The sequence below is a fragment of the Daphnia carinata genome, chromosome 5 (assembly GCF_022539665.2).
Source record: "Daphnia carinata strain CSIRO-1 chromosome 5, CSIRO_AGI_Dcar_HiC_V3, whole genome shotgun sequence".
Classification (NCBI taxonomy): Eukaryota; Metazoa; Arthropoda; class Branchiopoda; order Diplostraca; family Daphniidae; genus Daphnia; species Daphnia carinata.
In genome coordinates, this window is record NC_081335.1 from 8663482 (window position 1) to 8676985 (window position 13504).

Consider the following 13504-nt stretch of genomic DNA (forward strand, 5'->3'; position numbering starts at 1 on the left):
CTTGCAAGGAACCAGCTTGCGTTCCTTCATCTGTGACACCTTCGTGTTTCACAACTCCAGCACCGAAGCGGGAGCCTTGCATGGAAGCCTTGCCTTGTCAGAACGGAACGTGTCGTGCCAGAACGTGCCCAACACGTCGACCACCGCCACCTATTGGCGTTTTCTACAACTCGGGGCGCGATACGAAAACTGTGTCGGAATGGCTCAACATGTACCCACCATTTTCGAAATCACGATTGATTGTTGTCACTACGCTGTTGGAAGAATCGATCGAACCGTGGACATTAGCTGGCTTCATCCACAGGTGCAAAGACAGCCATACTTACCCGCTACGTGAAACGACATGCACGTTTTGCCAGGATCGCTACACTTACGTCCAGTGCATCATGTCGAATAATTTGATACACGAGCCTCAACGATACGCTGCCGTGGACAAGTCTTATTTCGGTGAGCCGGAATTTTTGCGAATGAGGGGCTGGCTTCCTGATGTTATTCTCAACGATCCTCATTGGAGACCGGAGGAACTCGACAACATTTTTCTTCACATCGAACGCGCCATCCGGTCGTTTACAATAAAAACAGACGTTGCCGGAAGGTCTTGCAAAATCTGTGACGATTTCAGTAGAAGCATTTATGACAAGTGTTTTTCGACAGATGGAGTGCGATATTCATTTCCTTTCGTTAAAAATCAAACAGCGAAAATGTAATCATCAATTTTGTTTTGCATGATTTCAATACAATTACCATTCATGTCCAATAATTTGGCTATTTGTCTCTTTCTTGTCTTTTATTAAGCAGCTGATGCCAAAAACTAACATATCACATGTGTCATCTGTAGGATAGTCTTACAAAAGCGATTAAATTACGCAAAAGCTTTTTCAGTCGACGTTGGGTAACGTCCCTTGACACATTAGGATTATCTGATCTGGACAAACAGGAAAAGACACACGTCCAACGAACCATGCGATAGCGTGTGGGCAGTGTTTCTTTTCAACATAGTTTTGTTTATTCTTTACTGGTTGTTCATTCTGTTTCCAATTCCGTAGCACGTCGTCATTTATAATCCGCATAGATATTCAGAAATCCGCGCAGCTTACAAGCTCAAGCCGGCGCTTAATGTACACACGATATACACACGCCCTTTGGACTCAGCTGACTAAGCAGCAGAAGACGCACAAGTCCGTGAAAGAGAGAAAAAAAAGGGAGAAAAGACTTTCTATGTGTGTGTGTGTTGGTAAAAGAACGAAATAGGCGAGTCAGAATGTCAACGTACGCTTAAAAAGTTTCTCCGCACGTTGCTTTCACTTCACTGTTTTTGCTGATGTGTGTGTTTTAGAGGCGAACTGTGGCGAGATGAGTTGAGAGTGTCTGTCTTTTTCCCAATCTGTTTTTTTTTTCTTAAACGATACTCCATTGCATAATCACGGTTGGTGAAAAAAATGGAGGGTGAAACTCTTTATGGGTCGGAAGACTCGCAAAGCGTCATGTCGGAAAGAGTCCAGACGTTGGCGCGTAATATTTACCAAGAGTTCCAGCGAATGATTCAAAAGTATGATGAGGATGTAGTCAAGGTATGTATTTGCCTTCATCGGGATCTTCCTCTTTTCCACGTGTTACTCATTTTGTGCTTGGTGAAACTATCTGATGAACAGGATCTTATGCCCAACATCGTCAACATGTTGGAATGTCTGGACCTGGCTTACACTGCTAACCAGGAACATGAAGTGGAATTGGAGCTCCTCAGAGAAGATAATGAGCAATTGGTGACCCAATATGAGAGAGAAAAGCAGCTACGCAGAACTACAGATTCTGTATGTTACCCTTTTTTCTAGTTAAAGATGCTGATGTAATCATCTTTTCCTTTACAGAAACTTTTAGAGTTGGAAGATGTAACGGAGGAAGAAAACAAGGTACTGCAGGCCAAAGTTGAGAGTCTCGAATCTATTGTCAGAATGCTTGAACTCAAATCGAAAAATGCCACTGACCATGGTAATTTAAGAGTTAAATGATTTAAAGGAGAAAATACCAAATTACGTTGTTTTTTCTACAGTTTTCCGACTGGAAGAAAAGGAAAATGAGATGAGGAAAGAGTTTACCAAAGTTCATGACCGATACACAGAACTGTTGAAAGTTCACATGGATCATGTGGAAAGAACGAGAGGATTATTGGGGACGGATCGTCTAGAAGGAGCAGGTCTGTCCTCCAGGCATTCGGGAATGCAATCCTGGAACATAAACGTTAATCTGACACCCCCTCATCAAATCATCAGGTACAATAAAGAGTAATTTACCTCCTTAAGATCTACAATTGAAAAAAAACTGTCAAAAAAAAAAAAAAGGTCTACAGGGCCATTGTCGTTTGGCTTCACATCGCTGGAAAATGCCGTCCTCACTCCAAGCAATCCGAAATTCTTTTCGAATCCAGTGGCTGATTTGGCCAGCAGCATCACAACACCGTCTTGTCTTTCTCAGCCTAACGCTCTTCAATCCGAATTGGTTTGTTTTCACTCATAATCTTCACATAACAATGTTGAAAACATTCTCTATGCTATAGGACATGCAATCTGAATTGGAAATGTCAGGCGATGCCACTGGATTCGAACAAAACGGGACGGCTGATCAAAGTACTTATTACATTTTGCATTTCATTTAAAATTTAATTGATTATTTTTCTGGAAGGAGATGTTTGGTCATCGACCTCCGAAAAGAAAAATTCCAGTGTGCTCAAAAAATTCGACGAAGCCATTTCTAGTCCTCATCACGAGGGCAAAAGTCTCAAGCGAAAGTATGGCATGTTCTCCATTTGTAAATGTTCTCTTTAATGAATACGTCATGATTGCAGGGAGGAGCGATCGAGTAACACGTTGTACCAGGAACTAAGTTTCCAAGAGTCGTCAATCCTGGAAGATTCTAGTGAAATTACGGGTATTAAAAAAAAAATTTAGAAGTCATGATCCTTTTCTTTCGTGACGGATGCATTTCCTGTTTTCGACAGGTAACTGGGTTCATCCAGGCGAGTTTGCTTCTTCAGGTATTCATTCTGCCTTTCTTATGTACTTTTGTGTTTTGCCGTCCCTCTTGTTCCTCGGTCGCTGGGTTTTCTCACGGTCACGTAGTGTCAAATGAAAACTCGTTCCAAACATGACCAGTTTTTTTATTTTTTTAAGTTGAATTTTTTTTTTTAAGTTTATATTGTTCGATTGGTTGCACAAACACGCCATTATTTTCTTTCTATCTCTTTCTCTATCTTTCGATTATTTGCTCACCTTGTCCTACGTATCTCTTCTCACTCTCTGTCCGGGGGTGGGGGTTGGATGGAACACAACGCACACATTCTCAACAACAAAAAAACGCAATTAAAAACAAAAAGATTCCGAACCGGAATTGGAAGATCACGTTGAGGATGTGGATGCGAGGAGGAAGAAAGGTAACAAAGTCGCTTATTTTTTCTTTATTATTCAAATTTTATTTTTTATTCGGTTTGCACGCCATTTTTCATTTCCTACACGATCAGTTTAATCAACCTGTTTCTTTTTGCTTCGTTTGATTTTTATTTCATGATTATTTTGAAATGTCCCAACTAATCCGGTGGTTAAAACGTTGATCATTATTTTTTTGGTACTAATCTGGAATTCATTTTCAGTCACGGACAATTTTTACGGCATGGGCAAAGAAGTTGAGAACCTCATCACAGAGAACAACGAACTTTTGGCGACCAAGTAAATTTTGAATTTTTAAAATAATTGGAATAATTTTCATTTTCGATTTACATCAATTTTAGGAATGCGTTAAATATTGTGAAAGATGATTTGATAGCCAAAGTGGACGAACTCTCGAGGTAAACTTTTTCTTCAAATGTTTAAATGTTAAAAAAAATTAGTTAAAATTCAAAATTAAAAGTGAGCAAGAAATCCTTCGAGATGAAATCCGTTCGTTGCAATCGATGCGGACTCGTTTGCGACTGAGGACGGACGAGCTGGAAGCCGAAGTGAAGGCACTCCGCGAGGAAATCGAAAACGCTCGCAGAGTTGCCAAATCGGAAGAAGAGGAAGACGTGCCACTGTCGCAGCGGAAGCGTTTTACTCGCGTCGAAATGGCCCGCGTACTTATGGAACGTAATCAATACAAGGAGCGCTGGATGGAACTCCAGGAAGCCGTAATTAACCCCTCTCCAATAAAATATAATTTAGAATGAATTTTTGAATGTCAATTTTAAATTTCAGGTTCGCTGGACAGAAATGCTGCGCGCCCAGAAAGCGGCGGGGCAGCAAGAAGAGACGGACAAGCGTCAGAAGCAATCTGTCTGGAAATTGTAAATACATTAAATTGTTATCTTTTTAGCTTAAAATATCGATTGCCTATTTCTAAAATCAGTTTCAGCAACCTTTTCAACGCGGGCAATGAAAGAGAACACGGCCAGCATCCAACGACGTTATTAAGGCAATCTCAAACTGTTCCGTCGCTTCAGTTTCACGCTCAAAGCGGCAAAGTCGGTCCTGGATCGCCTGTCCGGTTAGCCAACGACACGTCCAGGCCAAGACGCAAGGACAACGTTTTGAATAGCGAACGGCCGGATGCGTCTGGAGTCAAGGCCCACGTCCGTCGTCAAGATGGCCGACTTCAAGCCTACGGCTGGTCATTGCCGTCACGTCAATCTGTACCTGCTGGATCGGCTCCTACCGCAATGGGAACACCTCCGATCACACCTCCGAAGGGATCCGTTTCGGCCGCGACGGTCGGTGTTCCAGTGCCGGTTTATTGCAGACCTCTGGAGGATCAAGAGCCGGGCATGAAGATTTGGTGCGCGGCTGGTATCGATCTAACGGGCGGCCAGACAAAAGACGGCGGTTCCATGGTCGGTTCCAGCGTCTTCTACAACCCCATACCGGCTGATTCCGGCCCGGTTGGCGACGCTTCCGATGCCAACAAATCGGACGCCATTCAAACGCTGGCGGCCGAATTGGCCGAAAGTCAGTGGGAGCGCGAAGATGCCGAAATGTGGGAAAGACGTCTGTCCAGCTTGGTTTGGATCATCAATTCGGCAACAGGTGGATCTTGTAATTCATTTCAATTCATTATTGTTTTTATTTACCCTAATTAATTTCATTTGTTTTTTTTTATCTCAGGGAAATCTCGAGTCAACGTCATCGATTCCAACCGGCCGGGCGACGTCATTTTGACATTTGACATTTTGGCCGCTAACGTCCTGTGCATCGCCACTGTCGCTGGTACTTGACATTATTCATTTTTTTTTTTAATTCTAAATAATTATTGAAAATGAATGCAGGTGTCAAAGACAACGATTTCCCTCCACCTTCGGAACCGACTCCGCCGCCGACAGATGGCAGGAGTGAAGAGGACGATGTTAATGACGAGGAATCCACTTCCATCCGCAGCGATGGCGATGGATCGTCATCGAAAGGCGATGCCATTGTGGGTAGCATCCGTTACGTCAGTTGCAGCGTTGCCGGATCTGACCTATTAGATCACCCCAAAGAAAATGATAATGAAGGTAATATTTTTGTTATTGTTTTTTTTTTTTTTCCCTTGGTGTTGTTATGATTTCCGCTTCGGTTTTTGATTTGTTCGTGACGATGTTTGCGTGTTTTTATTTCGTTTTGTTTACATTTCCGTTTCGTGTATCCGTTTCCGTTGGCGTGTCCGTGAAAAGTCTTTCAACCCACTTTGTCTAAACGGATGGTTTCTGTGGAAGGTACAAAAGTCCTTAAAAAAAAAAAAAAAATGATTGTTAACTCGCACGTCACTTTGAAATTTTTAATGGATTGTTTTCGTATTAATAGGAGAGGCTGCCATTTCAGAGCCGGAAGTTCCCGCCTCCCGAAATCGAACGTTCCGCAACACTTGGAATATTCCTCCTTGGAGTGACGTCATTAAAGATGGACTCTCTGAGCCCACTCAAAGTCAGTTTTCAAAAATTATTGATTGATTTGCAAATACCTATTTTTTTTTTTCAAAAAACATTAGATTTCGGCCCGGTTTCAACGGCGCTAGCAACCGTTTGGATGGGATGTCAATGCGGCCGGCTCTACATCCACTCGGCCGTTCTCCACTGGAAAAATCCTCTGCGCGTCATCAAATTGCCGGACGCTGTCTTGGCCATTATGTAAATCATTTTCTTAAATCAATTCCTTTGAAAGAACTTTAATTGAATTGAATTATTCAGACATGTCCGAGGCCGAGTCCTTGCAGCCCTGGCCAACGGTCAGGTAGCCATTTTCGCCCGCTCAGCCAACGATGGAGAATGGGATCTGTCGGCCTATTGGCTATTGGAATTGGCTCCGCCCACCGTGGCCGTCCGATGCCTGACGCGGGTCCATTCCACCGTCTGGGCCGCCTTCCGCAACAAGATTGCCGTCATTGATCCTGAATCTCTCCGCGTTGAGGTTTGCCATTTGCCTTTGCATTTCAAATGCCTTCAGAAATGAATCATTTAAAAATGATATTCTAGACCTGCTTCGAGGCCCACCCGCGCAAAGAAAGTCAAATCAGGCAACTTTGCTGGGCTGGTGACGGTGTCTGGATATCGATCCGACTGGACTCGTCCATCCGGCTCTTCCACGCCCACGATTATCGTCACTTGCAGGATGTGGACGTCGAACCTTACGTTTCGAAAATGCTCGGTATTTTTAATTGCCATTTTAAAATACAATTTAAGTTTGAACCTTTGATTTTGTTTGGGTAAAGGCACTGGAAAATTGGGCTTTTCTTTCGTCCGCATCACGTCGATGATGATCAGTTTACAGCGTCTATGGATGGGCACCGGGAACGGAGTCATCATTTCGGTGCCATTGTCGGAGAGTTCGGGTTCCAGCGGCAAACCAGTTGTCATTAAAGACATTCTATCGTCGCTGAATCACAACCAGTCCATCAACGGTCCGGCTTCAATCAGCGCTGGCGGAGATGAAGAATCACAACCGCCTTCCAGCACTTCCGTCTACAGGTAATCCACTCGTTGATTCGTTTTTTTTTTTTGAATATTCAAATTTGAATTTTGCTCCTGTGAACAGCGATCCGAGGGATCGAGTAGTGGCCGGCAGTTTTATTCCCTACTGCTCCATGGCCCAAGCGCAGCTCTCGTTCCACGGCCACAAGGACGCCGTCAAGTTTTTCGTCGCCGTTCCAGGTACGAAATGAAACAACACATTTTGAAATATTTTCCTTTTTCAAACTAACGTTTCTTCTTTTCCATAAAAATAGGACAAGGTGGCGCTTCTGCGGCGTCTTGCGATGCTGCCCAATCGGCCGAATCCACCGCACCAAGTCCAACGTCGATGCTCGTTTTATCCGGCGGGGAAGGTTACGTCGATTTCCGTCAAGGTAAAAAAACATTTTCCCTTTTTTCTTTTACCTTTTTCTGGCAGAAATCCTTGAGGGGTACATTTTGTTTTTGCTTTTGGGGTGGCAGCACTTTCACTTTTTTTTTTAAATTATTTATTTCAATTGTAAAAGTTGATTGAAATGGGGTTAGAATTAATTTAAAAAGAGGATGCGAAAGATATAAAAGAAAGTCAAACGGCCCGTATGAATTTTTGCGTGCAGAGCCGGACGACTTACAGGAAACGGCCAGCCATTTGATTGTGTGGCAGGTAGCCCTGCCCATCCAACCGCCTGCTACGAGTCGACCCTCTCGCGAACCCAACCGAATTTAATTTAGAAATTTTCAATTTTTTTTTTCTTGTTCAATTCAAAATGGTCGACTGGCGTCATCCTCTCAAGTCAATTGATATTCCCAATTTTTTTTTTTTTTTTTTTTGAGCTGTAATTCCATAAACGAAAAAAATATGGCCGGGTGATTCACTTTTTTAAATGTCATTTGGTTGGCCAATTTCGGATTAGAAATCTCTTTTTTTTTTTGTTATTTTTCGTTTGTTATGAATTGTTGGGTTGGGCTTTTGATGTGTTTAGTCCATTTCTTCCACGTGCTGCATTTATGATTTGTTTTGTATTTATGATTTTTGTTTTTGTTTCTGTTTCTTTTTTGTTTGACTATTGGCGCGGGTTGGTGTCTTTTTTTTGCTGGTGTCATGATGTCGTTCGCGAACGCAAAAAAAAAAAAACTCACATAAAAACGTACGTATTTTAAATCAACGTCGAAAAACAGGGCAAGACGATGATGAGGAATACCGCGGACTGTCGCACGGTGAAACCAGCCACATCATCGTCTGGCAAGTCCACTGTTGTTGAGTTTCTCACCTTTCTCTTACAGTTCGCTGACCCTTGCAACATTTCATTTGCTAATTTCTTGTTGTGGAGAAAACACATTTTGTTTTTTTAAATAACGTAATAGGCTAATCAAATACTATTCACCTTTCATTCTTTGTTCCTGTACTCGAATGAGAAAATGAAACCAAAAAAAATGATGAATTCTTAAACATTAGAAAATGGACGAAGGCTGAAGCCACTTGAATTATATTAGATTTCAACAGCTATTAGATTGACCCTTTTTTTTTGCATTCCTTCACATCTTTTGTAAAACCCGCACATCCTATTGTGAAACGCTTCTCAGTCGTAGTCCTAAAAGTTGAATCTAATTGACACATCTTCGTTTCGTCTTAATGCAAAGTGTGTATGTGCGTGATTGTGGGTGTGAGGATATTTAACTTTCTCCGATACATTGTAAAACCTTTCAAACTAAAAAAAATTAAGGAGCAGATTTAATTATACTCGTATGAAAAAAAAGCTATCAAATACAATGGATTGAAATTAACACCGTTTATTTTGACTCGTCTAATATTTTGTCCCAGACATTTCCGTATAAATGAGATTCTTCTTGTACAATTTTCATGATAAAATTTTCTTAAAAAAAAAAAAAATAAAACAAGTGAATGAAATTATGGAACGATGGCGATGATACCGCAAGCAAGACGAGCACCCGCATTGCCGGTCTTGGTGCTGCCATCGTTCTTGACAAGTCCGAGATCGTCTTCGGCAGCGTGAACGACAAAAGCCCGTCCGAGGATGGACTCTGCCCCCTTGAGTGAGACAACAGTATCGACCAGGTCGATGACTGCTACACCCTTATCGTCGGCCACAATGTTGCCCAGGTCTCCAGCGTGACGCTGATCGGCGCTGGCGTGAGGTGCACCGTGAAGAGCTTTGCGAGGATTGAAGTGAGGACCAGTGGAATCGCAACCGTTGCTGAAAATATCGCCGAATTGATGAACGTGGAAGCCATGTTTGCCCGGCGTCAATCCAGTGACGCGGCCGGTGATATTCACTCCGCTGGCAGTCTCGGTCAAATTGAGGGCACCACTGACTGTTGATTTTCCAGCCAACAAGACGCGAGCCTTCAGGTCCTCTGCACAGCAGAAGCCAGCCAACATGGACACCAACAAGATAAACAAAGCAGCAGACGACGACATCGTTTCAGTACTAATCTAGTCAAATCAATTGCAATAATTAAATTTAATTAACAATGAAACAATTGTTTGTTTTTTTAGAGGAAATTAAGATTAAAAAGGTAAGAACTTGTTTTGTTTACCTTGTTGACGAATTGAGAACAGAAGGAAGACTGATGGAGAAAGAGGGTCTTCACTCGTCTTTATATAGGGGTGTGCTTGGCGTACAACTTTCCCGCTCTCGAAACCAGCTGACTTAGATTTCTTACATTTATTGTAATTTAATGAGATTTTGTTTGGGTTTCCCCCCTTTTTAGTATCCTTTGTTTTGATTGGTGCGTTTCTTTTTATGACCTGTTTTCATGTTGACAAAAAGAAAGAAAAAACGAGGCTTAAAGGAAAAGGTGTCGTTTCACCTTGGAAAATGACCCCAGTCTTCTGTTGTTTAATTTTCTTCCTCTTTAGCATGTCTTGGAAAGTGGATGGCATTAAATAGTTGGAGAAAATAAAAAACAGTCTTGATTTTTGACCCGAGGCTTAGGGACGAGAAAATTATGTAAACAAGTATAGATCAAAACCTTGTTCATCATCTGGAAAGGAAAACAAAACATTTTTTTTGGGCCGAATGCTAAAGCCACGGCATGCGTTTCCTGTTTAGTGTGGTTTAATTTAGGCACCTTAATGTGGTTTCCCATATATGTGTTTGGGAAAGAGAGATTGATCACCCATCTGGATGAGGTATAGGTCTCGTACGTGAGTGTGATTCATTCCAGATGTGAACATTTTAGGGACTTTTTCTTTCACATTTAGAAATGCGTCAGATTATACAATCGCATTGCGCACGGCACTGCTGCACCCCAACCTAAATTCACGGAGAATGATGATGTATACTTGGCTTTGCTATGGATTTTCGCGTTTTGAATTTTTAATCTTGTTGCGGAAGGCTGAAAATGGTGGTAGTGCGAATCAACAAGCTCAGTGAATCAGCAGAAAATACCATTTCCTAAGCTACTCAAATCCCACCAAGTAAACTGGGATAAAAGAACAGTAGATTAACCACTCGAAAAGGGAAAAAACCAGAGCATTGAGCACATAATTAAATCAATGTTATTATTCTAGAAAATCAAAATGTTTGAATAGCACGCCATCTCTGTTCCATAATTGAAACTACAACGATTTCTGACAGCTCGGCCCTGAACGGGTCTCGCCTTTGTTGACAGTTTCACTGAACACACACACACAGTTCCTCAAGACTTCTTCGTCATCGTACATAAGCTGCCCTTTTTGCTTGTTTTTGTCGTTCCTATCATTCCCCTCTAACGACATCACCTTTTTTTGCTCTATTTGCATTGTTGCTTTGGCATGATTTCACATGCGGCTTTTAATCCCAGAGAACCTTCTTTCCACACGTGAATCTGTTGATTGAATGGTGGGAGGTACATAACGATTTTCTGATGCGTCTTTCCTTCTCTGATACCGTTCTAAATTTATCCTCGACGTAACTATTTAGATAGTTGTGATATTATCGTGACGCGCCTGTGTGGGAGAGATCTACCAGCAGTTGGATTCTATCTATAGTCAGTTTGGACTTTTTTTTTTTTTTTTTTACTCCCCCCTCTTCCCACTCATTAATCCCTTGAGGTTCTAGTTCTTTTTTCTTTCAAAAACTGTCCTCCCTAAAAATCACCACGTTGGAAGGCTTGCAAAAAGAAATGGCATCCAGCTCAGTGAGTCAGGAGGATGTGGAGAAGGATTTCCAACTTCTGAGCAGACGCAGCAAGATACGCACAGCTAGAGCCCGCAACCCCCTGCCTTTTTCGCAGAGACCAGGTAACAGTCATTCACCACCCCATCATTCTAGTACACATTCCATTTTTTTTACATTTCATAAATTAATAGTTGATGAAATGGAAGCAGAAGACAGAGAAGAGAGTCCCAAACCTGTGGGCAAGACCAAGGAACGCAGGGCAGTCAGAACAGAGCGGTGAGTTCAACACACCACATTACTGTTTCTTGCTTACTTACCTTGTGCTCGTGTAGGCCAAACTTTGTCAACAAAGGAAAACTTCAGAGGGATAGGCGTAAGCTTCGCGAAAAGAGGCGAAGCACAGGTGTAGTCCATTTGCAGTCAACAGAGGTAATTGGCCCACATGGCTGTCATCTCCTCTTCTTTATAAAAACAAGCTTCATTTTTTATTAGTCAACCGGAGGCAGCACAGGAGAAGATGATGGAGAACAGTCTCCGTCGTGGGATGAGACCAAGAAAAATACAGTCATTAACGAAGGCAGCGGAATTGATGTAAGCATTTGTGGCGTCATTAATCACAAACTGCAATTTTTTCTAATCATTATTTATCTTTTAGCCTGGGAAAGTCGATCCAAAAAACCCTGGGCGTTCCTATATTGGGTACGTAACAGTGTTTGACCACAAGAAATAAATTGTTAATTAATTCAGAAAAAATTTAGGCCATCGGACTTGGAAGCCGATGACGAAGATACCCAGGATGGCGATTCGCTAAATCATTTAAAGCTCGATATCAATTTAACTGAATTGAATATCAAGGAAGACTCGCAGCTGTCAACGTCACACGACAGCACACCCGAATCACCGCCTATCGATTTGGTTGAGGTACTATTACTTTAAATGTAGTAAACATTCATCGTACTAGTTGATATTACTCACATCGTTGAACAATTGGAACTCAGCAGGCGTTGCAGAGAGCTAAACAGGAGATGAAGCATCTCAGCACGCAGCTCGGTGAAGCCCGGCGTGAGATCTCTCTGCTCAAAGCCGAACGGGATTTCTTGCGGGAGCAAAATCTGGGTTTGCGGAACAGAGCTCTAGCCGAGAAGAAATGAATCTAGGAGAAAAGAAAAAGAGACTTGCTGGTTAAAAATGTGACCCACTTTATTATTTTTCACGTAGGTCTCTCCTAGCCCCTTTCCAATCCTCCAGATCATACAAGTTGGTATTACAACAGGTTTATGTTTTTTTTTTCATTTTTGAAAACGCTTTATACTAAAAAATCGAAGGCAGCTCCTTGATTTCGCCTCGAATATCGCGGAACCTCAACATTTACGTCCTTTGTCGCCATTTGATTTTTTTTTTGCCCTTTCGTAAAAATTTTAACGTCGCCTTTGGCAATCTGACCCTTTCCTCATCAAGCTATTCCCTTTTTTTGCTAATTGTTTCTTTTTTTGTGGCTTTGATTTCATGTTGTATCCCCTAATCAACAATCCTTTTCATGTGATGGAAATGAAGTTTGAATATTTATTGTTAAACTTGCTGATGAATGATTAAATTAGGTACAATAAAAATGCTGTATGGAAGGTTAATGGACTGCCCGTGTAGCAAATGAATTGTTTAATAACGCTTAACGACATAGAACGGCTGAGCACTTTACTACATGAAATGGCCGAAGTTACTTTGAATAAGTTGCGAACGTTACAGAGAAATTTTCTTACTGTTACGTCATTGTAAAGGCAACGGCCATGATACCAAAGATCACCGAACCATTCCCGCCAATATTATCGAACCTTTGTCTACCACGCTTATCAAAGGACTGCCAATCAATTTTGTAATCCAAAAAATCTCTTAGTCAGATTCATTTGTTAAAATCAATATCCTAAATTTTTTCATTCGGGTTTCAAAACGAATTAACCTGACATGGTCAAATACAATCTATTGGAAAACGAACAATGATGAAAAGACTTTTTGGCGCGCAGTCATAGAAGCCCATCTCTCATGCTCTCTAATCCCAGAAACTTGGATTAAATTAGGAGGTGTAAAGATGTCAGTTTTTTTATTTCAATTGGGTTGCAATTTAAGTGTTAAATACTGACGTAATTACCTATAAACTGATAGCGCCAGACCGATGGATTGATGACACAAATGAATTGCAGATCTCAACAATCTCCAACCACGTCGTGACTTTGCAAAGGATTGTCGACAACTGCCGAAGTTGTCCAGTACGTGACCACGGGATCGTTGTGCGTCTGGCAACGTAGCTCAAAAAAAAGGTTATTATAATAACCTTTTTTTCCAGTGTGTGGGTGTCTTATAACTTATTATACACCATACTAGGACTAGTTACCTTAACCTGCGATCAGGTAAAATTTATAGCGTGCACATCAGATAGTGAAAC

At 41.7% G+C, this 13504-nt stretch overlaps 3 protein-coding genes across 8 annotated transcripts; 2 read left to right on the forward strand and 1 right to left on the reverse strand.

Moving 5' to 3' along the window:
* The first annotated feature begins 892 nt into the window (after nt 1-892).
* Nucleotides 893-8728, forward strand: LOC130703160 (JNK-interacting protein 3-like). 5 transcript variants are annotated; one of them, XM_059495328.1, is made up of 26 exons: nt 893-1571; nt 1653-1811; nt 1869-1989; nt 2051-2270; nt 2340-2496; nt 2555-2624; nt 2680-2785; nt 2843-2925; nt 2996-3031; nt 3371-3427; nt 3644-3719; nt 3782-3838; nt 3901-4156; nt 4224-4312; nt 4375-5048; nt 5127-5228; nt 5288-5512; nt 5672-5713; nt 5802-5921; nt 5986-6124; nt 6185-6404; nt 6470-6641; nt 6706-6961; nt 7029-7144; nt 7219-7338; nt 8123-8728. In XM_059495328.1, the coding sequence occupies exons 1-26, from the start codon at nt 1440-1442 to the stop codon at nt 8203-8205; spliced, it is 3888 nt and encodes a 1295-aa protein (XP_059351311.1). In that variant the 5' UTR covers nt 893-1439; the 3' UTR covers nt 8206-8728. The 5 variants fall into 5 exon arrangements, with proteins under 5 accessions (XP_059351311.1, XP_057380754.1, XP_059351310.1 ...); XM_057524771.2 differs by lacking the exon at nt 8123-8728 and adding an exon at nt 7561-7771 and having other exon boundaries at nt 4375-5057; XM_059495327.1 differs by lacking the exon at nt 8123-8728 and adding an exon at nt 7561-7771.
* Nucleotides 8719-9619, reverse strand: LOC130703153 (uncharacterized). Its single transcript, XM_057524762.2, has 2 exons — nt 9503-9619; nt 8719-9398 (listed from the first exon to the last, which is right to left on the reverse strand). The coding sequence occupies exon 2, from the start codon at nt 9381-9383 to the stop codon at nt 8853-8855; it is 531 nt and encodes a 176-aa protein (XP_057380745.1). The 5' UTR covers nt 9384-9398; nt 9503-9619; the 3' UTR covers nt 8719-8852.
* Nucleotides 9620-10558: 939 nt separating this feature from the next.
* LOC130703151 (PRKC apoptosis WT1 regulator protein-like) lies at nt 10559-12695 on the forward strand. 2 transcript variants are annotated; one of them, XM_059495310.1, is made up of 7 exons: nt 10559-11189; nt 11259-11343; nt 11400-11496; nt 11560-11658; nt 11723-11766; nt 11826-11988; nt 12066-12695. In XM_059495310.1, the coding sequence occupies exons 1-7, from the start codon at nt 11072-11074 to the stop codon at nt 12216-12218; spliced, it is 759 nt and encodes a 252-aa protein (XP_059351293.1). In that variant the 5' UTR covers nt 10559-11071; the 3' UTR covers nt 12219-12695. The 2 variants fall into 2 exon arrangements, with proteins under 2 accessions (XP_059351293.1, XP_057380743.2); XM_057524760.2 differs by having other exon boundaries at nt 10560-11189; nt 12069-12695.
* Nucleotides 12696-13504: the final 809 nt, after the last annotated feature.